At 42.1% G+C, this 27,755-nt stretch overlaps 1 protein-coding gene across 1 annotated transcript in view; it reads left to right on the top strand.

Moving 5' to 3' along the window:
- ESR1 (estrogen receptor 1) overlaps positions 1-12,034 on the top strand; it is a 172,941-nt gene extending 160,907 nt beyond the window's left edge. Inside the window, exons 7-8 of the mRNA XM_066594552.1 lie at positions 4,014-4,197; positions 10,608-12,034. Coding sequence (XP_066450649.1) covers positions 4,014-4,197; positions 10,608-10,836 — 413 coding nt within the window. The 3' untranslated portion in view covers positions 10,837-12,034. The remainder of the gene's footprint in view (positions 1-4,013; positions 4,198-10,607) is intronic.
- The last annotated feature ends 15,721 nt before the right edge of the window (positions 12,035-27,755 follow it).

Below are 27,755 nucleotides of genomic sequence, written 5' to 3' on the forward strand. Positions count from 1 at the left end.
GAAATCATTTTTGATGGTCTTCCATTGACCACTAACTTTGTATGCAACAGTATGCACCCTTGATCGGCTGATCAAGGACCTCATACATTGCACACTGGACGGCATTGTCAAGCATGGGGCTCATTCTAGTGGGGATCAACAAATCTACTTACAGAAGTAACAGAAATCAACTAGATCACACTTCTCATGTGCCTCTGCCCGTTCACAACCACTCACGTGCTTCTGCCTGTTTGCAACCACTCACGTGCCTCTGCCTGTTTGCAATCACTCATCTGCCTCCGCTTCTTCACAACCTCTCACGTGCCTCCGCTTCTTTGCAACCTCTCATGTGCCTCCACCCATTCGCAACCTCTCACATGCCTCTGCTCATTTGCAACCTCTCACATGCCTCTGCCTGTTTGCAATCACTCATCTGCCTCCGCTTCTTCACAACCTCTCACGTGCCTCCCCTTCTTCGCAACCTCCCATGTGCCTCTACCCGTTCGCAACCTCTCACGTGCCTCTGCCCGTTCCCAATCTCTCACGTGCCTCTGCTCATTTGCAACCTCTCACGTGCCTCTGCACGTTCGCAACCTCTGACGTGCCTCTACCCGTTCACAACCTCTCACGTGCCTCTGCCCATTTGCAACCACTCATGTGCCTCTGCCCGTTTGTAACCTTTCATGTGCTTCTGCCCATTCACAACCTCTCAGAAGCCTCTGCCGATTCACGTCTTACATTTTTTTTTCTTTTGTTTTTGTTATTTTTTTTTTGCTATCGCTCACACACTCTCACTGCCTGCACACTCTAAGTCACAACTGATTCGCTTCACTTACTCACTCACTTGTTCTCTTAGACCCCCCCACCTGGACACACTTAGACTAGACACACCAAGACACACTTAGGCAAACTAAGACACGCTAAGACTGGACACACAGGCACACTAAGACTAGACACACTTAGACATACTTAGATTAGACACACACTTACACCCACACACACCCACGTACACACACAAAATATACTTATCTGCCCTTGCCAGTAGCAGTCTTCTTCACAGCTCCTCTTGACAGCTCCTTTTCAGCCTGGTGACGTCAGGACCTCTCTGCTGGTGGTCGCACTCTCTGGCCTCCTGCCGCTCCGGAACCTGCATGTATGGATGGATGTAGTGCATTCTTCTAAGCCTATGACTGCAGCCTACCAGTCTCTGTCAGAGGCGGGGTCTAATAGGCTGAGTTACATGGCAGACATGGAGGCCTATGTCAGGCTTCCAGCTACCATGGGAACCCATTGATATCTTGTAATCACACTGTGGGGTGCTGATGGATGACAAAAGCATCCTCTCCGCTTGTCATCTGCCTACACACTGCAGTTTCTATTAGTTGACGCATGTAAAGGGTTAAACTACCAGGATCTGAGGTTTCTCCACTACTCGTGGTTAGAGCAGTTACCACTGCTTTAAAAAGAGGTAGGGGTAGGTTTAAAGCCCTTTAGTGAGGTCAATAAAAAGGCATATTGTCCATCACTAAATGGTTACTCAATGTTCACAAGTGTGCTCATATCCAGAATATTGTAAAAGTTTTAGTCTGCTGCATGTCTGCTACATTTTGATTTTGTGAAACGCCATAAAACATGAACCTGAATTACAGGGAATGGATCTCCATGTTCATATCTCATATTCACTTCAGTGACACTGCAATGTTGTCTCATTGCAGTGAAGGAGAGACACTGACAACATACTTGTAGATCTTTGAGAAAGAGTGAGAAGTAAAATCAATAAGCATCAATTGCAATCCAGGAATGGTTTGGTAACCATGACAAAAAGTTCAAGGTGTTGACTTGACCTACAAATTCCCCAGATCTCAGTCCAATCAAACATGTGTGCTAAAAAATGAGCATTCATGGAGGCCATACCTTACAAATTGCAGGACATAAAAGATCTGCTGCTAATGTTCCAGTGCCAGATTGCACAGGATACGTTCAGATGTCTTGTAGAGACCATGCCTCATTGCATCAAACCTTGCTGGTGGCACAAGAGGGATATACTGTCATGTCTCAGTCAGCACATAGTTAATTATTTGCCAGCACACCTAGTTTCTGTATGTTCTAGCCAGAGTTAACAGCTCCTGTGCTTTTTAGACTAGGTTAATTAGTCCTGCTAGTGTCTGAGAGGTGTGGCTGGTGATTGACATTTCTGTCAGCCAATTGGCTTCTCCCTCCTCCCTATAAGACCCAGCTCTTGCTGCCTGGGAGTTGCCAATTAATTTTCAGTGATCCCTGAGCAGTCAACCTGCTCAAAGCTGCTGTGTGTCTGGCTCCGGTACTTTGGTTTGTTCCCTGTTTGTATCTATTGTTTGTCTGTACTTGTTCTGTTTATTTCTGTGTACTGTACCTCGTGTGTTCAGGGCTCCCTGGTAGGGATTTGTAGTGGCCCAGGTACGAGTGTGGGTCCCCACCTGTCAGAAGCGATCGGCCCGCGGATTAGGCAGGGCTCTCTCCCAGTGTAGGGGTTTGCAGGGAAACTATTTCCATTACTTTATTCTGCATTTACGTTGCATGGTCGAGATATACAGGTTTTACCCTCCTGCAGAGGTGCTCTCAGTTCTGCATCTAGCCACCTGGACCAGCGGTTTCCCACGTCCGTCTTGGCTGCCCCCCATACCCTGTTCATGTTGGCAGTCTAGGACAATGCTCGATCTAGTTGATATATAAAATGAGGCAGCTTGGGTTGGGTGCAAACGTGTATCTGGGTAAAGAACTGGCTCAGAGATGGTAGGTAGTAAGCAGAGGGTGGTAATAAATGGTTCGTTCTCTGATTGAGCCACCGCCGCTAGTGGGGTTCCACAGTACTAGGCCCCTATTCTGTTCAATATATTTATCAATGACCTGATAGAGGGACTGCACAGTAAAATATCAATATTTACAGATGATACAAAACTATGTAAGACAATACACTGGAGGACAATGTGTGGCTACAAAAGGACCTAGACAAGCTGAAGTTCAATGTGGATAAATGTAAGGCTATGCACATGGGCAGGAGAAATGGATGTCACCAATATACACTAAATGGGGTACTTCTAGGGAAAAGGCAGATGGTAAAAGACCTGGGGGTACTAGTGAATTGTAGATTTAACTGGAGCAACCAATGACAGTCAGCTGCTGCAAAAGCTAATAAAGTCTTGGGGTGAATTAAAAGAAGTATAGGGGCGAAGAATGAGAACATTATTCTTCCACTATATAAGGCACTCGTCAGGCCCCTCATAAAATACTGTGTACAGTTCTGGACACCGGTGCTCAGGAAGGATGTTGCAGTGCTTGAGAGGGTTCAAAGAAGGGCAACTAAACTAATAAATGGAATGACAGGACTAGAATATCCAGAGAGGCTATTAAAATTAGGATTATTCACCATGGAAAAAAAGATGGCTAAGGGGCAATCAAATAACTATGTATAAATATATGAGAGGACAATACAAGGATCTCTCCCATGATCTGCTTATACCTAGGACCGTGTTGGTAGCAAGAGGACATCCGCTATGTCTAGAAGAAAGTAGGTTTCATCACCAATACAGAAGGGGGTTCTTTACTGTAAGAGCAGTGAGACTGTGGAACTCTCTGCCTGAGGACGTGGTGATTGCAAAATCCATTGAGGAGTTTAAGAGGAGACTAGATGCCTTTCTAGAGCGGAAGGATATTACAGGATATAGACATTAGGTGATCAGTGGGTTTGTAGCTCAGGGTCTTACACTCAGGTAGGAACTATCAAAGGTTGATCCAGGGATTATTCTGATTGCCACTATGGAGTCGGGAAGGAATTTTCCCCTAAATGGGCTAATTGGCTTCTGCCTCTTGGAGGTTTTGCCTTCCTCTGGATCAATAAGAGGGTGGAAATAGGCTGAACTAGATGGACATTGTCTTCATTCAGCCTAACATACTATGTTACTATGTTATGTATGTATTTAGAAACTGTTTACATACAATCAGAAGTCTTTAAAAAGGATGCAAGCGCTAAATTTCAGTTTTTTTCCTTCTTTTAGGTGTATATACATTTTTGTCCAGTACGCTAGAATCTCTAGAAGATACAGACCAAATTCATATAATTTTGGACAAAATTATAGACACATTGGTGCATTTCATGGCTAAAACTGGACTTTCTCTTCAGCAGCAGCAAAGACGATTGGCTCAATTACTTCTCATTCTTTCACATATCAGGCATATGAGGTAAGCAAATGAAGATATAATCCATTAACTATTTAACCACTTTCCTTTCAGTCCTGACAGAATGTGTCCGAGTGCAGTTACTTCAATGCATTTGAGAAGCATGATGATATTTTAATATTGATCTTGGTGCTTGAGAGCAGACTAGTACTCAAATATTCTTACGTATTCTTCAATGGCATTACTGGACTACATCCTTTAGGAAGATCTAACCCCTTTCATCCAGGACATCCTCATTTAATTAGCTCTTGAAACTTGTACATATGAGAAGCTTTATATAAAATGGAAATTGTATATTTAGCAGAATTTTTTATTACTTGATGTAATCAAGAAAAATCCAGCAACCCTAGTCTCATAGCGGAAATCCCTTTATTAGCAACACAAAAAAAAATCCACAGACAGTGTCAGGACACGGTCAGAATTGGATAGATACAGTAGGGAGCAAACACAAAACTACAATTATGCCTGTTACAATGTCAGATTCTTACATACCTCTCCACACGAATATACTGTATTGCCATGCAATCGGAACATAGTGATAATGACATCAGCCAGTACATCTAAATTCTTGGTGGCCTACTTAAATAGGCAAGAGGATTCTTCGCACTGCCCGCAGTCTACATATTTACATTACTGCCTGCCTGTATTGGCCCTGCTTTCTGAAGTGGACCTTGCCTCTCATGTTGTCCATTGGAGTTGTTACCTTTTGCCCTTCGATTTGACCTTTTGGTCTGGACTCATGGCTGCCATTGTTAAGCCAGTTCCTGATTGATCTACCGATTCTGCCCCCCAACTTGATCTCACTACTCTCCAGTTCTACACCAGCACTATATTGCACTGACATACAGTGCCTACTGAGGAATGTAGCAACCTAGGGATCTGAGCTGTACAAATTTCCTTCCAGTCACCTCTGGTGAAAATCAATGGAATACGTTAGACTTTCTCCCTGACCGTAGCCAGCACCAGACTCATTGCAGTAAAAAGGTTCCAGTCTTATTAATAAATAAAGTAAAATACAGTGTTTTGATTTGTTATATTTGCTAATATATTACACTGTGTAGCAAGATTTTGTTTTTAGGGTTTTTGTTTGTTTCTGATTCATTAGGTCACCAAACCATGAAAACATCAAAAGTTTTATCTGTAGGATTGTTTTTAGAGTCAGGAGATCGACTTTTCAAAATTTGAGAAAATGTCTTTATTTTCTCAGCTCAAATTGGATTGCAGTGTTGTATACAAATATTTAATGACAATAAAATAACATTTATTTTCTCACCTGTGAGGCCACAAAAATTCCACTTCTGATCTTCGCTTCTGAAAGTTGTGGGAAAACAATCTTTAGTTATTGGAAAACTTCAGAATTAGGGTGTAATGCTTTGACAAATTGTGTAATCAGACCCAGTTTTATGTGAAGAGGAGGCATTAATATCTTCTCATGCTTCACAAGTGGTTCACACGTTATGATGTTCTCACCAACCACAAAATCATTCCTCTTGGGCCATTCAACAATTTCATAGTGCCTGGCAGTATCCCTACTATCCTATAAACACAAGAAACATGGATACTTTGTATATCCACCTTGCAATCCCACCAAGAATGGGATCATTTTGAAGTCACCTACAACATTCCATTGATGTTCCTCGTACTGTAACACCTTAAGGAGGGATATTTATTGCCATAATGAAGGAGAACTGCTTTTAACCTTTTGCTAGAACTGTCGATAAAGAGTTGCCAGTCCTTTGGATCATAAGGAAATCCAATTTCTCCAAATAAGCTCCTCACATTGTTGCAGTAGCACAGTTGATCTTTAAGAATTAACCACTGAGAGAGTGTTTGACGTTTTTGCTGCTTAGATACCTTGCAGCTTTCATCCAAGAAATTCTATTCCTTTAGCCTTGATGTTAAAATCTCTGCTTTTGTTTTTGTTAGTCCAAGTTCTCAGATTAAATCATTTAAGTATTGTTGATTTGGGAAATAAGGTTTGGAATCTGAATCTTCAGAGAATTCCTCATCTTGCACATTTTCACAATCTGAGGAGTCACTATCACTGTGTCAGTAGAAATAGGAAAGTCCCGCAGCACACCTAACACATGCACTTCAGTGCAGAGGTTCCAGTCTGTATATGCCAAGCCACCTGTGGGGTCATGAACCCAACCCCAAGTAAATGCAATGGTATCCAAGGAGGCGGCAGCATCAACGGTGTAGAGATTGTAAAAAAAGGGTTTTATTGCTCCATAAAATGGCGACATTTCGACTTAATCTAAGTCTTTTTCAAGCCTTGGTTTGAAAAAGACTTAGATTAAGTCGAAACGTCGCCATTTTATGGAGCAATAAAACCCTTTTTTTACAATCTCTACACCGTTGATGCTGCCGCCTCCTTGGATACCATTGGAGTCACTATCACTGTCATTCTCTCTTGGAGTAGAAGGAACAGGAATCTCGTCGCTGTGTGCAACAGGCCTTAAGGATGATGGAATTTCTGGATTCTCGAACACACCTGTTCTCTTCCCTTTTCGGTGAGGAGACACATCAATGACACAGTAATAGCAGTTTTTGAGATGATCTATTGGTTCGTGTCAGATACTAGGCACCCCGAACTTCATCTGTCGACTCTCTCCTCTATACCATGCCTCAAGATTGAACCTGCAACTACCACAATCTACATGGGGAGCCTATTTCTTGTCTTAATCCCCCACTGGCATGCCAAAATAGGCCTTGTAGACTGTACAGAAGTTGTTGGCACCTTTTATTTTATGCTTGACTGCTTTGGCACTCAGAAAGACACCACAGACATAGCAAAAGGAGTCTGAATCATGTTTGCAGGTTAGAAAAGTTGCAATCACTGAATTAATGAACTCTTAAATGACTGCTACAAATTTAAATTTCACAAACTTTCCCTAAAACAAAGAAAAAAGAAACTGTTATCTATGTATACAAAAGCTTTTGCACTGTTTTCATATACCAATAAAATATGTAAATCGAACCTCGCAGTGAGAAAAACGTTTTGACGCAGGAGTGAATGCTCAATAATTCTTAGTTGAGACCAGGCTAACTCGATAAAAACGAAGCATTCACTTAAACAAACAAAACATTTTTTTGTTGCACAGTGTTATTAATGTGAGCTGTGGTGCTGGCAAAAGCTGCTGCATATACCCTGGACAGCTAGACTAACAAACCAAGAAGTCCTGAATCATATAAAACCCAATATAATCACTGGAGTGCAAGATGACCAGACTCACATATTTTGGCCTTGTAATGCAAGCAGAGTCGCTAGAAAAATCTATAATGCTTGGACAGATCAGCAGCCTAAGAAGACCTGCCCGCAAAGGACATGATGGCTGATACTGGCTTGGATATCACACAACAGAAAAAAGGAGTGCAAAACCGAAAAACATGGGGGGAGCTCGCCTTTAGGGTCGCCGAGGGTCGTGAACGACTAATTGGCTAACAACAACATATTATTGATCTTCTCTCTCCTCCTCATAAATCTTGCTGCTTTTCCTTCCTACTTTGGCATTCTTTAAAGACTCTCTCATGGTTTCCAGCAGGTTGAATACTAATGTATTGATATGTCCACCACCCTGCTGAGCTGCTTGTAGTTGTTTTCAAAGATGATCAAGCAGAATATAAATGGAAATGGGCTGATAAGAAGGCAACTGAGCCATAGCTTTTAATTACCCTTAAGGTGCCCAAACACGTAAGAGTAAAGTTGGCCAAACCCACCAATTTCGATGGCACTGGCCAGCTTTCTTATGTGCATTGGAGAGCACGGAATCTTCCCTGATGGCAAATGTCAGAGCAAAGAAGAATTTGGGCATGTTGGATTTAAACATACCCAATCCTTTGTTTTCACAGGAGATTAGCTGAGGTGCCTGGCAGTGAACTTTTACTCTCTCCCTATTTAAAAGACATGAACGCTCTGTTGAGCAGAGTGTGCATCTGTATGAGAGGGTTCGGAAGAAAAGACCGAGTGTTCACCAGCAGCCATTGAAGGTGTATGAGCACCTTTACTCTCTTGACCAAGAATATCCAGGTTATCAGGCTGCATATATAAACACTTGGCTTTGATAAACCATATCAAGTTATGTAGCTAAATTATTAAAATATCACATAGATAAAGGCTGGAATTTTTTTTACTAGTTACTCCCAGTACATTTTAAGCAAATCTTAATCTTTTGGAGTACGAGTTTTGATCTATTCTAATAATAAGACGTGCTTGGCAAGGAAATCTAAGTAACGTGCACTATTACTTGGCTCAAACTCATGTTATAAATCTTCTGCCTAAATGAAAAAGTCTACAGTAAAACACCATGCTTCTAAAAGGCTTCCAAAGAATACAAGATGGTATACTCGATAAGGACACAATATTTACTATTTATTAAACATATACACACAAAGGACAGGATGTTGTGAGATATTTTATATCTGGGAAGGGTTTAAGTCAAGCATGAAAACATCACATATCGGTGAAAAGCTCAGCCCAACAGAAAATACCGGTATGTATTAGTGATTTGTGTGTGAATATGAGAATTGACAATACTGAGGCCCTAAAAAAGATGCAGTTGGAAAGACACTCTCAATATCCTGGGAGACAAGGGTTTTACCAGTTCAAATTTTCAAGGGAAATTACTGAAGCCTCTATATTATAATCTGCCACTGTAAATGGAACAAATGTAAATACTTTAACAGAATATGCTCTGTGAATATATGGGTGAATAGCAATTATTTAATAACCTCATGAGTGGAAAGCAAGTTTTTCTGGTCTGAGTCATCTTATAACAACACAAAGGACTGGTGAAAAGTTCCAATTCCCCTTCTTTGCTAAGCAAACTCTATGGTACATACAAGCTTTTTACAGCGGCCCAAGTGCAATCAATTGATAGAGTACAGGCTGATGTTTCTGTGTGGCCATATTTGTTTGATACAGTATGCAAATGTTGAATGTCTTTTTTTGGGGGGGGGGGAACAAGAGACAAAACTATGGATAACTAAACATAAAATCATGCCAAATGACACAGTCACCTCTTTCACATCTCTGTTTGAAAATTGCTATTAAGGCCTAATATCCACTTGCACGCACCAATTCCACTGCTGAATCCTACAGCGGAATCCCTGCGTCTCCGCGGACATGGAGAGGAAAAGACAGTTTCTTACCTCTCCGACTCCTGCGTGGGTCTCCTCCGTGCCGGACGGATTTTCTTTCTTCAGCACAGCGGATGTGTCCAGGTGCGAATACCGACATGCCCGGCGCATGCACAGTGTTTTTTTTTTCTTCAAATCTCCTGCTTTCTGGCGGTTCCACGGCAGGCCCACAGTGACAGCTGCGGGCGGTCCGCAGATCAACGGCTTCCATTGACTTCAATGGAAGCCATTCATGCGGGATCTGCAGGAAAATGTAGAATGCTGTGATTTCGTCCCGAGTGTGATCTGCATGCTGGGAAAAAAAATCACATCCACATGCTTTCCCCTGCTTTGCAGGCGCCCATGCATCCCTATGGGCAGTTTGATTGACGGATCTCCTGCGCAGGTTTCGATAATCAAATCTGCCCGTGGACATTGGGCCTAATCCTAATAGAGTCACTATCATTTAAGAAACATCTGATATTTGATATTTTAGAAAGTTAATCGTTTGGGGTCTAAGTGTTCAGATCAATGGCGTAGCTATAGGAGGTGCAAAGGTAGCAGCCGCTACTGAGCCCTAGAGCCTTCGAGGCCAAAAGGTCCATCCATTGTATAAGAAAGTTCCAGTATTATAAATGGCACATGGATGACTTGGGGTGGGGGTGGGGGTGGCGGTGTGGCATAATACAGATTTTGCATTGTGGGCCCCTACATTTATCCTTTGCCTAATCTTTTAAGATTTTAGCAATGTCCCTGGCTGCTAGTGTTGCATTGATGGGCTTCTTTAGAAACCAATTGATGCAGAAGAAAATTGTGGGAGGGCCTCCATATTAAACTTCTGCATCCGGGCCCACAAGTCTTTAGCTATGCCTTTGCGTCAGACCAACACTGATGGCTGAGATGAAGGGGCAGAAGTGCTCAGAAGTGATTGGCTTTGTTCGATCACTATTGTGTATGGCTTGCGGATAGCTGCAAAGTTGTGGTTAGGTATATACAGGCTCATAGTAGTTTCTTTACCTTAAATTTAGAGATCAGTGGGACCTGTTCCCTAACTGATCAAAACTTTTCTAAAGCATTCGAATGATGGATCTACTAACAGTTTTGTTCGGATGATTTCTATATGACAGAAATTTTTTTAATGAAGTGCAGGATGTAAACTAACAGATGTACATTTTTTTGCTATAAAACCAGCATCAATGAAAGAAGGAGATTCCTGTTGAATTTCTATTGTCTGCCTTGTTTGGACTGAAAACATTTTCTATACAATAAAAATACTGCTATTTTTATCTTTACAGTAATAAGGGAATGGAACATCTTTACAGCATGAAGTGCAAAAACGTCGTACCCCTCTATGACTTGTTGCTGGAAATGCTGGATGCACATCGGATGCATACACCTAAAGACAAATTCGTAGCTCAAGAGGAAGACAGCCAGAGCCCTATAAATGCTGCAACCACAACGTCACCATGCTTACAGGCTTATTATGTAAATAGAGAGGAAGAAAGTTTGCAGAGTACAGTATGAAAGCATTTTCTACTTACTTAAATTTTTTTTTTAATTAATTGGCTTTTAGGGGCCAAGAAATTCCCAGCAGTATACTACCTACCTATAGTCAGTGTATCACATCAGCTGTAAAATGCTGCATATGTAAACACACTCCGGCATGCAACTATTCGAATCATTTATAGTGCAGGTCTTCATAGTCACTTGCTGTGCTTCACGAGGAAGAGGCACCTTTGCTTTCATGGGCTCTACCCATCAAACTCAAAGCTTTATGTGATTTCCATACGCTATTACATGTAATGCCGTGCACTAGTTCATTTCTTCAGCTTATATTTCCTAGATTGGATAGTGTGGAGATAGCATGGACAGTGGCTGACACGTTCTGCTCTCAATTTATAACAGAGGTTCACACATACAAGTTCTTATCAATGCAACATATAGCATTAACGTATATCATTTGCAAGACCATCTTACGTACAGTGATGTAAGTGTTTCTAGTTCTCAGTGTTTCTGTAGATATTGAGAGTCTCTTTTTATGTACTACAGTATATAGGTTTCACCATCCATGTTACTTACTGATTACTCTACCTTTGACTAAAACGTTTCCCAACTTGCCATGAAAATACAGTGTATTCATGACAATGCACATGGTGCCTAAGATGCAATGGGTACTATGTTTGTTTTATACTTATTGTGTAGTCCTAAAGGGCTAGAAGTCATCAATGTTAACCACCAACAATGGGTCACCATAGTTATGACCCTAACTGCTTTTATAAGTTTATTAAAGGAATCCTATTCTATGTATTTTTCTTTATACTGTTTTTATAACACTAATCTAGACATTTGTGGCCTTAACTGTGACATAACTACATCAGTTAACAGTTTCATTTGCTGTCAATTATATAATTTACCAGTGATGTGTTTGACATAATGCACAGCTCATATGCTATGTAGAAATCGGAATGTAACACTGAAAAATACCAAATCGTGTAATAAAACACAATGCCAACTAGTTAATGATTATATTCGTTGTAAAACGTGGAGAACTCACCTGCAATTGGGGTAGATTAGGCAAAATGGTATTATTGTTGATGTTCACTTTTGGCAAAAATTTACAGATTGATGGACTAATTCACTCAGTTATTGGTTTCTGTAATACTGGACAGATTGGTGAATCAGTAAATCAATTCTATATCTTGTCATAGTAGATTGCAAAAAGTGTGGGATTTGACAACTGTTTGTGTTATAGATTACAAAAGGACCGAAAGTCCAAAAGTATTACTATAGCCTGCTCTAATTCATAACTAATTGAGTGTAGAGCTTATTGTTGGTCAGTGGTCCAAATAATGTGTTCCACGAACTATGTAATATGTAGTATGTAATATTGCTGTGGAATACATTACCTTACCTTAATATCTCATTGACAAAATGAAATAGAATAAGTCTTGCATGAGTGGGTTGTCTTTTTTCAATACTATCAATATTCCATCTGCCATCACAGGAGTCCTCCATCTTCTGTAATTTTTATTGTAGCTTATATTGTTTTAAATACCCTGAATTGTTCCATAACTAAGGCACCTTCATTGAAATGAGATTTGTTAGTTTTTAATGTGCTGCTCCTGAAAATAGGATATGTAATGCTACATCTTGTCCTATGGATTTTGACCAACAAAATTCTATAGATGTTCGCTAAGTATCTCCTCTATACAGGGTACAGGATTTAACTAATAAAATAGGCCTGCGGGTGCAGGTCTTTCTCCTATCAGCAGAATTAACCAGCTAGGCAACACAATTTGCTTTTCTGTTGGTTCTTTAGAACCATCAACTTAAGGACTGAAGTTTTTCTCAGACCCTTCACCCATCAAATTCCTCCTAATTCGTTTTGGCTAGACTTGCCCACAATCACCAATGTCAAAGTTTCAATCATGGCCAACTGTCTCAACAATATAGTGACTCACAGAGACAGGTCCTCTCCTTGTCTCTGACCTGCTGAAATGATAACTAATTGCAGAAATTGGGGATACATAGGGGGGCAAACCAAAGAGAATGTTCTATTTTCAGTGGAGTTAATTGTCTCAATGGTGGCTAATGATTGTATTTATAATTATTTAGATAAACCCAGATCAAGGAGCATTACTAGATCTTGAGCTGTGATTTTAATTATCTGGGACCTACCTAAATTGTAAAAACCTTTAAAGCTATGCACCTTACATATGCTGCTAATAGCATATCCATTGCACTATTATTAAGGCATAAGTGAAGTTGGCATTAACCTGATGCTGCTTACTAGGGGGAGAGGCACTAATTTCTGGGCACAGTTATTAAACCTGGCCCAGCTCTAGAAAGCATTTATTTCAATAATCGATGGCAATAGGTCTCCCCTGAACTCTTAACACCTAAAAGACAGATCTATTTATATAATATCATTACTTTTACTGAACTACTTTATTATCAAAGCAAAATTGCACTATCATTGAATGTAAAATTAGTAGTAGTAGAAAGGGGGTTGATGCCCCAGAAGTGCACTACCTTATCATTAAAGACCAAAATATGACAATTATGCAGCAGCAAAACAATAAAGACTAATGGGAAAATAAAAAAAAGTTTATACTATTCTTTGAGTATTAATATCTGCATTCCAGGCAACATCTTGAAAATCTTAGAATATATTGGTTAGAATATCTGAGGGTCTGTCATCCTAGTGGTTTGGTTTCTTCTTATGCAGATGTAATAGAGTAGAGTTTATCATCTAAATTTTTGGGGCTGTTCAGGTATCAAGAGTTTTTTAAGAAAGCCTCCTGCACATGGCTAAGCTTTGAGAAAAAAATGTTTCTAGGCCTTTGTATGGAATCGGAGGCATAAGTGGCATAGTTCGAACCCATAGATTTCTATTGGTGCTGTATTATGGATCCATATAACACAGATATATATCAAATGTATATGTATATAAAATCAAGTGGTGTGTTTACTGTACCTGCAGCCCTATATAAGCCTATAGATGAAAATAAATCATGATATCACAATGAATTGTGCCAAATATAAGGTCACATCATTCATTGAAATTTTCTGCAGTATAAATGTATTTCACTATCGCAATACCATTGAAAGGGGTTTTCCAGGCAGCAGCCGTTGGGATACACCGGGCTCAAAATGGAAGACGCTGCTCAGACCCCTGTGTAATTTCAGGCACTCATAATTGTAGTCATAGCTCTCATTGAAATCGGTGGGAGCTGTTCCTGTAATTATGAGCGCCGGCCACTACACAGGGGTCAGAGCAGCGGCTTCCCCTTTGACCCCAGTGTATTCCAAAGGGCGCTGTCTGGAAAACCCCTTTAAATTAACACAAGAATGTGTGACCTGAAACCAAATGAGTCCTCAAAACACAAAAGTTCAGTAAAATTGTCTCAAAAATGTCACCTTTGAAAAGTGGCTGTAAATCTTAGTACGTAGTGAAGCAATCTCTCGTGTAAATGTGCGTACCTAGACACATTGTGCATGTTTTTCATTTACACATACAGTATAACTTACTCTATTTTATCACATATTCTTATATCTATAAGCACCATTTAATTGTACAAAGTGAAGCACCTTATGTAACAGAAATGAGTTTTATCCTATTGGACAGTTGAATGTATTTTTTATAGTGTCACATGATTTGTATAAACCAAAGCTTTAGTTATTGATTGGAATCTGAAAGTGCAAGTATTTGTGCCTTGTATCCTATAGGGGTCTTCCCACGACTTACAATTGCTGCACAACTACTCTGTCTTTCCTGATTGCTGGCCAGGACTTGTGTTTGCTGCACCCAATCACTGGCCACATCAGTGACCTTCTATCAGCCAGTGATTGACTACAGCAGTCACATGTCCCGATCATCAACAACCAGGAAGAACAGAGTGGTTGTGAAATAATCTTAAATAATGGAAAACTCCTTTAATTTTGCTTAATAAGCTCAAAATGCAAATAAAAACAAGGATAAAAGTGCTAGTACATAAGTGCCAGCAGCCACAACTAGAGCTCAGAGCTCATGATTTAGGCCTAATTGTCGGGCTAAATTTGTGAGGCCAGATCCAGCCCAGTAATTATCTCTACATTGCCAGTGTTAGTGGTGCTCGTGTAATAACGCCTTAAGACAATAATGATAAAATGCTAATGGATTCTAATTTTATTAATATGGCAGCTAATATTTTTGACTCTTGTTCCAACAGACAGTGACTAAGCAGCAATTATTAATCCACTATTTTCTGCTGCTGAGCATAACTGGGTGATTTAAGCTTACTTGAAAGTAGGCATACTATAGTATGTATAGATACAATGGTTTTGAATGTAGTTAAAAAAATCAATTGCGTAAAAAATGAAATGAACAGAAAAGGTATTAGAGTCCTGAAACCATGTTCGAAAAATATAAAATAGAACAGCTATGGGATTAAAAGTCTGAATTCTAAGATAAAAAGCAAAGATTCTTCGAATTCTAAGAGAATACGATAAAATTCATATTCTTGTGCTAAAAAGTTAGAATTAAGGCTGATTATTTCAGAATTTTGTTTTTGTAATCTCTGTATTGTGTTTTTGTCTTTTTTTATAAAGCCTAAGCCTAGGTTCACACAGGGCAGATTTGCCACGGTTCTGCCGCAGCAGATCCGCCCGTGGCAAAACCGCCCGCGGCCGCTAATCTCGGGATTAGCCAGCCATGTGGACGAGGTTTCTCAGAAACCTCGTCCACACGGGACGGCTAATCCGCTGCGGTAAATCCGGTTGAAACCGCGGCTGCATTCAAAAGAAGCAGCATGTCTGTTTACTTTCGTTTTTTGTTTATTTATGTCACGGCCGCGCTTTCCTCTATGGGAGAGCCATCCGCAACGGAAAAGCATGCGGCCGCGGCGCTTCAAAGCGGCAAAACCGCGAGATTTCCGACGGGAATCCGCCCTGTGTGAACCCAGCCTATGAGTTCTCTTGTATAAAGGTTCAATTAGGAAATGGAAATTAGAGCTTTTTTTTTTTTACACTATTCTGAATATAAAAATTCCCAATACCTTATTGTGAAACATTTGTTTATAATAAAAATATTCCAATTTAATTTATTTTAATGCTAAAGAGAACTTGTGATCAGTCTTTACATATCTTTTTTAGTAAACCCTAGTATTTTTCATGACACCACAATTCTGGAGCATCTTTTCTTATAACCCTGCATTGGGCCAATCTTCTAGCATTACTTATGAATCTTTATGAGTAAATTGAAAACTTGGTGTTAAAGGGGTTGTCCCGCGGCAGCAAGTGGGTCTATACACTTCTGTATGGCCATATTAATGCACTTTGTAATGTACATCGTGCATTAATTATGAGCCATACAGAAGTTATAAGAAGTTTTTCACTTACCTGTTCCGTTGCTAGCGTCCTCGTTTCCATGGAGCCGACTAATTTTCGCCGTCTAATGGCCAAATTAGCCGCGCTTGCGCAGTCCGGGTCTTCTTCTTTTCTGAATGGGGCTCCGTGTAGCTCCATGTAGCTCCGCCCCATCACGTGCCGATTCCAGCCAATCAGGAGGCTGGAATCGGCAATGGACCGCACAGAAGCCCTGCGGTCCACCGAGGGAGAGGATCCCGGCGGCCATCTTCATCAGGTAAGTAAGAAGTCACCGGAGCGCGGGGATTCAGGTAAGCACTCTCCGGTGTTCTTTTTTAACCCCTGCATCGGGGTTGTCTCGCGCCGAACGGGGGGGGGGGGGGGTTTGAAAAAAAAAAACCCGTTTCGGCGCGGGACAACCCCTTTAACATTTCCATTGTCAAGGGATGTGCCACTACACTCTGGCACTGGCAGCACTAATTGGGGCACGCCCTCAACTAGTAGAATCCAGTTGTCAATTTCTTCACACATTTCTAGGTGGAATACATATCAAGGAGGAACAGCACAATGTAGATAGAGAATCTATGAAAAGTTTTTCAACAATTATTTGATGAAGAATACAGGTAATAATTACTAAAACAGATTAGAGAGCTGACAACTCCTCTTCAACAGATAATTAGTAAAATTCTGGGTAGTTAAAAGGCTTGCTTTTGTCATTGTTTTTCATCTTCACCCACTGGGATGTATACAACATTGGCAAATTTGGACCTTTACCCGCTGATTATATATCAAAAACATTTGTTTTTAAACCTTGCCCCTATTACCAAATGAAAACTGAAACAAAAGTATAGCTGGTTGCATGATAAAATAGAGGAGATTTGTCGATACATAAATGTGTTTAAATAGATAACCTGATTTAGAATAGATTGCACATTATATTTTTTAGGCCTTACCTGACATGCTTCCTGTAGCCTAACCCTATGCAGAACCATGGAAGTCAGATATAGACTCAAGAGCCCAATTTATACTCCAACTTAGGTGCATAGTTGGCATACTGTATATGTATGCCAACATGCCCACGGTCTCTAGTGGCTAAGGCTTTGCCAAAAAGGTGTCTTTTTCACATACATCTGACTGGCATATCTGGGGATCCAGCAGCTTCAACTATATTGAACAGCAGAGTCAACTGGGGTTTTCAATGCAACGATATATAATAAAACAATTTTTTTTTAAATTGCTATTTTTTAATGGCAGTATATGGCAGATATATGCAACTGCACATTACATGCTCATGATTGTCCATGAAAACAGATGAAAATAGGGTATTCAGACATTTTTTTGCACTGGACCATCAGACCATGTAAAAAATCATTCACATGTAGCATCACAAGCTCTAATGGGAACGTGTGCCGTTCATAGAATACATGGACATCACATGGCCCGAAAACTCGTCTATCCGAATAAGCCAATTGATGCATGAATTTCTAATGTACAAAAATAGCATAAATTGTGCCAAACTCAACAAAGTCGCACATGTACCATTATATATTTTCTACACTTTCTAGGCATGTTAAACATACTTTTCTTATGCCACTTCATACATACCAAACATGTTCATTTTTAAAAAATTAAATTCACTTAAAAGTTCATGCCAAAATGTGCTACAATTGTGTTAAATCTAACATTATTTGGCCTTATAAGCCATTGTGTCCTTCTAAGTATCATTTTTTATTATAAAACCTTTGCTGATTTGCATACAACACTATCGATTCTGATTGAATTCTACAATATGAAGGTAAGGCTCAGTTCAGGGTTTCCATCTCTCTGCTCCATTTTTGGAGGAAAAAAACTGATCCGCTTTTCCCCCCCTTGATTATAATGGAGTTTCAAAAGAACAGAAAGCAAACAGAAAGGCTTCCGTTTGCTTCCATTCCATTAGCCTTCCATTTTTTTAGATGGAAAAATAACACTGCAGATTACGCCTTAAACTACCCTCTAACTACCCTCTGAGAGCAGTCTAAGGGTGACTACCCACTACAGTTTTTTTTCACTGCGGAATTCGCAGCGTTTTTTTTTCTGCAGGGGTCTATGGGACTTGTGAAGTTAAAATCGCGATCGCGCAAAATCGCGATTTCGTGGTAAATTGCGATTTTACGTTATCGCGATTTTAACATTACAAGTCCCATAGACCCCTGCAGAAAAAAAACGCTGCGAATTTTGCAGTGAAAAGAAAACTGTGGTGGGTAGTCACCCTAAGGCCTCCTTCCCACGGACGGATTTCCGCCGCGTAATACGCGGCAAAAATCCACTGCATTGCCCGCAGCTATTAGGTTCTATTGAACCTAATAGCTCAATGCTCACGGTGCGGAATTCCATCGCGGAATTCCGCACCGTGAAATCTCCCATCCTCACCCGCGGCATGCTCTATTTGCCGTGGGTGTACGCGCGGCTGGCTTCCATTGCAGTCAATGTAAGCCGTCCGCTCACGCTATCTTCCGCTGTAGCACAGCTGAAGATAGCGTGAAATCGCCTCTCCGCCCATCGCTGACGCGTCATATGACACGTCCGGCCACGTCATGTGACGCTGTGGGCGTGTCTTGTGACGTGGCCGGCGTGTCACATGACGCTGCGGCGCGTCACGCCGAAAAGTCATGCGGGACCCAGAACGCCGGATCCGCTGGTAAGTATGGGGTCTCTGGGAGGCGCCGTGACGGGCTTCGCCGCGGAATATTCCATGGCGGAGCCCGTCACGGCCGTGTGCAGCCGGCCTAAGGGTAGTTTCGCATCTGCACTGGAACCTGCTGAGTGGAAACCAAATGGATCCTATTACAGTCAATGGAATCCGTCTGGCACTGTTTGGTTCCACGATAACACAGATGCGTTCAGCCAGGGGATTCCCCTTTCCTGCACCCTGAATGGAGCAGGAAAACGGAAGCCTGTGAACAGGTGAGAAAGCAGTCTTACTCAGGAAGTAAGGTACATCAAATACGTTGCATTGCTTCGTATGAAAAGTTCCTTGGTTGTAAGTGTTTTTAATTTAGGATAAAACACAACTATTACCAATAATAATAATAATTACAGTTTATTCTTCTCTTCTGCTAATTTTTTGTAGGGGAAATTTGTAAAAAAAATGTGTTTCACCTGTCAAAACTGCAACCACATTAAATACCATGTCAAAAATGCATGCGCTTTTCTGATGCGGCTTTGATGTGGTTATAACTGCACTTCAACTGCGAACAGGGGCATAGTTAAAGGTTAATCGGCCCGGGTGCAAAAATTTATCTTGAGGCTCCCTAACTTCTATTAACCCCTTAATGCAGAGGCGTAACTTAAAGCTCCTTGGCCCCAATGCAAAATCTGTAACAGGGCCCCCAACTATAATGCGTTATTCATATTACTGGGCTCACTATATGGAGAAGAGAGGCCCTATTGGCCCCCTAAGGCTCCTGGGCCCGGGTGCAACCGCATCCCCTGTAGTTACACCAGTACATATGAATATGCCATTGCAGATGAGTCATTCATATGATATATGCTTAATTTGAGTTATAAACTACCACTATAGTAGTTGAAGGTATCACATATACATTAGAACAGAAGATGAAAGATTTACTAATGAATTCATTCCTTTTTAGTAGCAGATGGCTTTGTGTATGCTTACAGTTTTTTAATATGTAGCACCAGAAAAATTTATTCTGAATGTTTTAGACTGCATTAATTTTCATTATACTTTTTCAATGTTTTTTACTTCGGCGACCAATTTGAATTTAAAATTCTTGCACCAACACATATTTGGTGAGATACTTTACATTGTCAATGTTATTTGTTCTGTTTTGTTAAAAAAAAAAGTGTACGCTTCCGTTTTGTCTTGGATTAAATATATGAAACAATTAAATACGATGAAAAACCTGAAAACTATAAAGATGTTTTCTCAAACTGTTTGATGTTGAAATAAAAAAAATAATAATTTTGCTGTTTCCTTTCTTTTCTCATATAGAAAAAGAACTGAGTTAAAATGCCATTATTAGGCTTCATGCACACTACCATATTTCAGCTACATTGCGGGTTTTAGGGCTCTACTGTACCTTTTACTACTGAGTATTAAAGATGCAGTACCTTTCATATACAGTAGTGCTCTAGAAGACCAACTCTACCTTTCATATACAGTCATACATACTTTTTTTTAACATACATTTGCTATGTGTTTTGGTGCTTCAGCCGCAATCAGGAAGTGGAACCGGGGTAACATCACAACATTGGCCCTGAACTATACGACTGCACACTTGCCGCATGTACCCTGTCATTCGGTGGGGCTGGGTGCTGAGATTGCCTTCTTCCTGTCACAGCAGAAAGTGAATTGCTGTCTTTAGGAAATCCCTCAATGGGCTCAGTGTATAATGTACCTTTCATCACAACCCTCTTGTAAGATCTCCCTGTGGTATTTGGACTGATTGGCTGATAGGGAGATGTTTCCCCTAGCCAACCAACGAGCTATGATGGAAGTGTATTTATTGAAGGCATATCTCTCTGTGGGCGCAGGTTATTGTCCTCCCTATGGTGTTAAGTGATGCAGTGGACTCCTATTAGCTAAGTACCTGCGGCTAATTAATTACGTCTTGGTCTGAGGTGTTTGTGACATCCGTGAAGGGCATGCTACTTGCACTCTGCGTGAATGTAACAGTAGGGTAGTAAGAAGTTGGGTGTAGTGACTGCAAGTAAGTAAACGCTTTGTAATTACTTGGATTTCTGCATTGAATACTAATAAAACATGGCCTGATTGTTATTTAACTCACAATTATAGACAGACACAATCAAACTAAGATAATAACACAGGAACATTTATACTATTCATGTCTTTTATTGAGATTTTGTAAACATTCATTGTGTATGGAGAAAAAGTAATCAAACCTCTGTGTTAACGACTTTTCCAAGAGATAATTAGCAAAAAGTTGTTTCAATAAAGATGAGATTGAGGGCTCTTTCCCACGAGCGTATATCAGCCGGCATTTCACGGCTAGCCGATACACGCTGTCATCTGGGGCGTAGAATCTCGTGAAAGTGTGCACAAATCTAACGTTTGTTTGCCCATTAACATGGCATTGGCCCCGATGCATATGCTCTGCCCACATCCCACCCCTTGTCCGCAGCCAGCAATGGGAGGAGGCGGGACGGGATGGCACTTAGCTCTGCCCTATCCCATGCCTTGTCCGCAGCCCATTTGTGCGTCCGTTCACATGGCATTGACCCTGGTGCATATTCTCTGCCCACGTCCCACCCCTTGTCTGCAGCCAGCAATGGGAGGAGGTGGGCTGGGCCGGCACTTAGCGCCGCCCCACCCCTCCCATTGCAAAGAACGAGCGGGGAGGAGAGCAGAGGTGAGTGTGCACGAGGGGAGGAGAGCAGAGGAAGGGAGTTTAGCAGCCACACATAGGAGCCCATGCAGCGGCCAACATATTCTAGCCCAAAAGATAGTTCCAGGACTATCTTTTGGGCCCGACTTAAAAACGCCTGGCGCTATATTGACGGGCCTGGAGTTTTTACGTTTCAGGAATACGGCCATGTGATCTGATGCACTGGAATCCAATGCATCAGATCACAGTATATATCAGCCGGCCGTGAAAACAGCCAGCCGATATACGCTTATGGGAAAGACTCCTGAAAGTGTAGATTTCACAGAAATTTTGCCCATTAAATACCGACACAAAAAGCCTGGTTACTGATAAATCTGTTCTTCAAAAAGGCTGGTTTGTGTGAACCATGGCTCAATTCTTACAATTTTCAGACGACCTCAGAAGGCAGGCTATAAATTTACATACTGAGAAAATTCAGGACTATTACTACTTCTGCAGTACATTTCAGACCCATAAAAGCCAATGTATAAATGTCAACATGTATGCAAACATTACATGTAACAAGGGTACAAACAGAATATACACTAAAGTGTTTTTCTGGAACATAAAAAAATATAACTGGCTTAGGGTTCGTTCTTACCAGTGTTAGCTCCAGTTAACCATTTCTGTTTCTCTGTTTAATTTGAGGAGTAGAGAAACATAAATAAAAATGAAATTAGATGTTTCCGTTATTTTCCCATTGATTTCCATGAGTTTCATAAAAAAAGAAGATATTTCCATTTAGTTTTGTTTACTGTATATACTCGAGTATTAGCTGACTGGAGTATAAGCTGAGTCAATAAGTTTTATCACACTTTGGAATTAATTTTCTGATAACAAGAGATATGCTCTCTATCTCTACCCCTATTACACTCGTAATATCTTGATAATACTGTGACTGTGATCTGGAAGTGAGTTCCAGCGGGCGGAAGTGACGTCAGCAGGAGCCGGGCAGCAGAGAACCAGGATGCGGGAGCGGGAGAACGCCGGAGCGGCACCAGAGACGCAAGAAGACCAGAGGGCCAATGGAAGGATATGTCCAGCGGCTTAAAAGGAGAGAAGAGGAGTAACAGTCAGCAAAGTGGCACGGCACGGTAGGAGGTCAGACAGCGTGGCCGCCGGGAGAGAGGTCCTACAGGTGACGTCATCAGAGCAGCAGAGGAGCTGCTGACAGGAGCTGATAAGTATATTCTGTGTGTGTCTAAGTGTGTGTGTCTGTGGGTCTAAGGGTGGCATCACATGAGCGTGTTTTCGTGCGTGCACACGCACGCACAAAAACACGCTTGTATTTGCAACATTGCATTTCCTATGGTGTGTGCACATGTCCGTACTTTGCAGGTGCGTGCCTGCAAAGATAGGACATGCGTGCACCATTGGGAATGCACGCATTGTTTTCAATAGAGCCGCGGCTGCTGCCAGCAGCTCCATTGAAAACAATGCTCTGCCGGCACCCCTGCATTCTTTTTCAGGGAAGGGCTACATATAAGCCCTTTTCTGAAAAAGAAACATTTTAGTGTAAAATTAAGAAAAAAAATACTTTCCTCTCCACCACTGCCGTGACCCCAACGGGGGCGAAGAACACATCTGCTGCATGCGGCAGATGTTTCCTTCACCCCCGCTAGTTAAAAGAATTCCTTGCTGCTACATCTGCCACATCTGCTCAGCCGCGACTTCTGGCGCTATCCCCGACTCTGTAGTTCTGAGCTATCAGCAGCCAGGGATTCAAAATCCCCGCCTGCTGGTAGCTCTGATTGTGATTGGCTCAGCGCTTTAGCCAATCATAATCAGAGCTACCAGCAAGCGGGTATTTTAAATCCCCGGCTGCTGATAGCTCAGAACTACAGAGCCGGGGAGCCCCACAGCTGAAGGCAGGTGAGTATGCTTTTTTTTTTTTTACACTACTTTTATTGGATTTTCAGGCAAGGGCTTATGTTTAAAGCCCTTCCCTGAAATCCAATGATGGGAATGCCGGCAGCAGGAATCTCTACTGCAGCAGGCGCGGCTCCATTGAAAACAATGCACCCAGCTGCATACACTCGTGCTTTTGCTCCTATGTATGCGCAAAAACACGCTCGTGTGAAACCACCCTAAGTGTGTGTCTTAGTGTGTGTGTCTGTGGGTCTACGTGTGTGACTGTGACTAAGTGAAGGGGTGTAAGAGTGTGAGTGTGTAAGAGTAAAAAAAACAGTGTAAGTGTCCATGTGTGGGGTGTAAGTGAAGCATAATTGGGTAATTGAATCAGAGCAACTAGTAAGTGTGTGAGCGTTTACAAAAAAAGAAGCGTGTGAGCGGTTGCGCATGAGCGGAGGTGTGTGAGCGGTTACGCACGAGTGGAGGTGTGTGAGCGGTTGCACACGAGCGGAGGTGTGTGAGCGGTTGCGCACGGGCAGAGTTGTGTGAGCGGTTGCGCATGGGTAAAGGTGTGTGAGCAGCTGCGCACAGACGTAGGTGTGTGAGCGGCTGCGCACGGGCGGAGGTGTGTGAGCGGATGCGCATGGGCGGAGATCTGTTAGCGGTTGCGCACGGGTGGAGGTGTGTGAGTGGCTGCACATGGGCGGAGGTGTGTAAGCGGCTACACACAGGCGGAGGTGAATGAGCGGCTGCGTTCTTGGAGTGTGATCTAGTTAATCTTCACTACTTCTACAAGTAAATTGTAGATCCCCATTAGGATGAGCTTCATGCCTGACAATATCATCTAGTGTGCTACTTGTGCAATGTATGCGGTCCTTGATCAGCTGATCGAGGATGCATACTGTTGCGCAGGATGCATGCTCATCGCACATTTGGAAGCCTAAATCCTGAATCTAAATGAGCGACTGACAATACTGAGATCCATTGGCATCATGGAAAGGTGTTTGGTGCTCACTGAGCAGGCACTCGCTAGGGTAGAGGTGGGGGCGGATAGTAGCATGGAAGACCAGGGGGAGCAGGCAGCTAGCTGGGTGACAGTTAGAAGGGGTAGAGGGAAGAGAATCAGGGAGGCTGGTCCTGAACTGGCACAACCCAACAAGTTTGCAAAGTTGGCAGATGAGGGGATGCCATTAAAGAGCTAGCACTGCTGCAGCACGTCATGCCCTCTGAACGCCAGGGAGATGACTGCTCCAGTGAGATGGGGACGGGGAGCGCAGGGCAGACTAGACAGGTCCTAGTGGTGTGGGACTCAATTATAAGGGGGACAGATAGGGCAATCTGCCATAAGTACCGGGATCGTTGAATGGTGTGTTGTCTTCCTGGCACTCAAGTTTGACACATCGCGAATTGGATTGACAGATTACTGTGAGGGGCTGGTGAGGATCCAGTGGTCATGGTGCCCATTGGCACCAATGAACAAATCAGAGGTCACTGGAGGGCCCTCAAAAATGAATTCAGGGACCTACGATCCAAGCTTAGGGCGAGGACCTTCAGGGTAGTTTTTTTCGAAAATAGCACCTGCACCAAAAGCCACACTAGAAAGGCAGCAGGATCCTAGGGAGGTGAAAAAGTGACTCCGGAGTTAGTGTAAGAAGGAGGGGTTCGGGTTCTTGGAGTACTGGGCTGACTTTGCTGTCAGCTACAGGCTCCACCGTAGGGACGGGCTGCATCTCAGTGGGGAGGGTGCAGCCTTGCTGGGGCAGAAGATTGCTAGAAGGCTGGAGGAGTGTTTAAACTAGGGACTGGGGGGAGGGTAAAAAGATAAACAGGGGGTTAGACAGTGTCGATAATGACCTGGGTCCAAGTAATGGGAATGGGGGTCGAGCAGGGGGTGGGGTTAGTACAGTTAGAACAGTCAATAGTACCATTAGTAGCTAAATGAATTTAAAAAACAATAACAACCGTATAAATTGTATGGCTATGAATGCAAGAAGTCTGATTGGCAAAGTGGGCGAGCTTGAAGCGAGAATGACTAATGAAAACTACGATATAGTTGGAATAACTGAACATAAGGGCAATTTGGTGGTGAATTTACAGGGTTACAATCTCTTCAGAAGAGACCATGGTGAACAGAAGAGGGAGGGGTGTGTCTGTACGTTAAATTGTACTTAATGCCGGGGCTACGGGAGGATATAGCAACAGAAGAAACTGAAATCTTATTATTAAAGGGGTTGTCCCGAGGCAGCAAGTGGGTCTGTACACTTCTGCATGGCCATAATAATGCACTTTGTAATGTACATTGTGCATTAATTATGAGCCATGCAGAAGTTATAAAAAGTTTTATACTTACCTGTTCCGTTGCTGGCGTCCTCGTCTCCATGGTGCCGACTAATTTTCGCCCTCCGATGGCCAAATTAGCCGCGCTTGCGCAGTCCGGGTCTTCTGCAGTCTTCTATGGGGCTCCGTGTAGCTCCGTGTAGCTCCGCCCCGTCACGTGCCGATTCCAGCCAATCAGGAGGCTGGAATCGGCAGTGGACCGCACAGAAGAGCTGCGGTCCACGGAGGAAGAGGCCATCTTCAGCGGTGAGTAGAGAAGTCACCGGAGCGCGGGGATTCAGGTAAGCGCTCCGGTGAGCTTTCTTTACCTCCCTGCATCGGGGTTGTCTCGCGCCGAACGGGGGGGGGGTTGAAAAAAAAAAAAACCCCGTTTCGGCGCGGGACAACCCCTTTAAGGCAGATAGAAGAGGTGTCAAACTGCAACAAAGTAATTATTATGGGGGACTTTAATTAACCGGTTATAACATAGGAAAATGAAACCTGTAAATCTCACAAGGGTGTTAAGTTCTTGAGAACAATTAAAGATAACTACCTTACCCAACTGGAGCAGGAGCCAACTAGAGGGAAGGCCACTCTGGACTTAGTACTAACTAACAAACCGGACCGAATAATGGGGGAGCAGGTTGAGAGGCACTTGGGGAATAGTGACCACAATATAATAAATTTCCAGCTGTCATTCAATAAGAAACCTTATCAGGGAGCGCCAAAAAAAAACTAAACTTTAGTAAAGCAAAATTCAATCAGCTCAGAACCACAATCAGTAACATTAATTGGGACAACATCCTCAAAAATAACAGTACAGACGACAATTGGGAAAAGTTTAAAACATCCTAATCATCTCTTGTGAGCAGTTCATACCCTTTAAAATAGGAACCACAAGTAGAAGGAAACCAATGTGGCTCGACAAGACTGTAAGGAGGGCAATAAACAAACAAGAAAGAAAGCACTTAAACTACTAAAACAAGAAGACAGCAAAGAAGCGCTAAAATCATACAGGGAAAAAACTAAATATGTAAAGGAAAGATCAAGATTGCTAAGGAGGAGGCAAAAAGACTGATCACCAAAGAGAGCAAAAACAACCCTAAACTATTCTTCAACTATAATAACAGCAAATGGATTTGCACTAACAGCACTGGCCCTTTATCAAATAATGCAGGAGCAATCATAGAAGATGATGGGAGTAAGGCAAATCTATTAAATGGCTTCTTTTCAAGTGTATTCACGAATGAAAAGGAAATGTCACATGAGATGCAGGGGAATAAAACGAACCACCAGCTACATATTACATACCTAACACAGGAGGAAGTGCAGAGCCAGTTAAAGAGGATTAAAAATCGATAAATCACTGGGTCCAGATGGAATACACCCAAGAGTTCTAAGGGAACTAAGTGATGTGATAGCTAGACCACTATTTCTTACATTTATGGACACTATCAAGACCGGGGTTGTACAATTAGATTGGCGGATTGCCAATGTGGTTCCAATTTACAAAAAGGGGTCCGAAAGAGAGCCTGGTAACTACAGGCCGGTAAGTCTCACTTCAATAACTGGAAAAATATTTAAGGGTTTTCTGAGAGATGCCATCCTAGAATATCCCAAGGAGAATAATGGAATAACTCCTCATCAGCATGGGTTCATGATGGGTCGATCATGTCAGACCAATCTGATTAGCTTCTACAATGAAGTAAGTTCTAGGCTGGACCTGAGAGAGTCTATTGATCTCGTATATCTGGATTTCTCTAAAGCATTTGACACCATGCCGCAAAATAGGTTGATATATAAAATGAGGCAACTTGGATTGAGTGAAAATGTGTATTTGGGTAAAGAACTGGCTCAGAGATAGAATGCAGAGGGTGGTAATAAATAGTTCGTACTCAGATTGGGCCACCGTCACTAGTGGGGTGCCACAGGGCTCAATACTTGGCCCCATTCTGTTCAATATATTTATCAACGGCCTGATAGAGGGACTGCACAGTAAAATATCAATATTTACAGATGATACAAAACTATATAAGACAATTA

The sequence above is a fragment of the Eleutherodactylus coqui genome, chromosome 3, assembly GCF_035609145.1.
Source record: "Eleutherodactylus coqui strain aEleCoq1 chromosome 3, aEleCoq1.hap1, whole genome shotgun sequence".
NCBI lineage: Eukaryota > Metazoa > Chordata > Amphibia > Anura > Eleutherodactylidae > Eleutherodactylus > Eleutherodactylus coqui.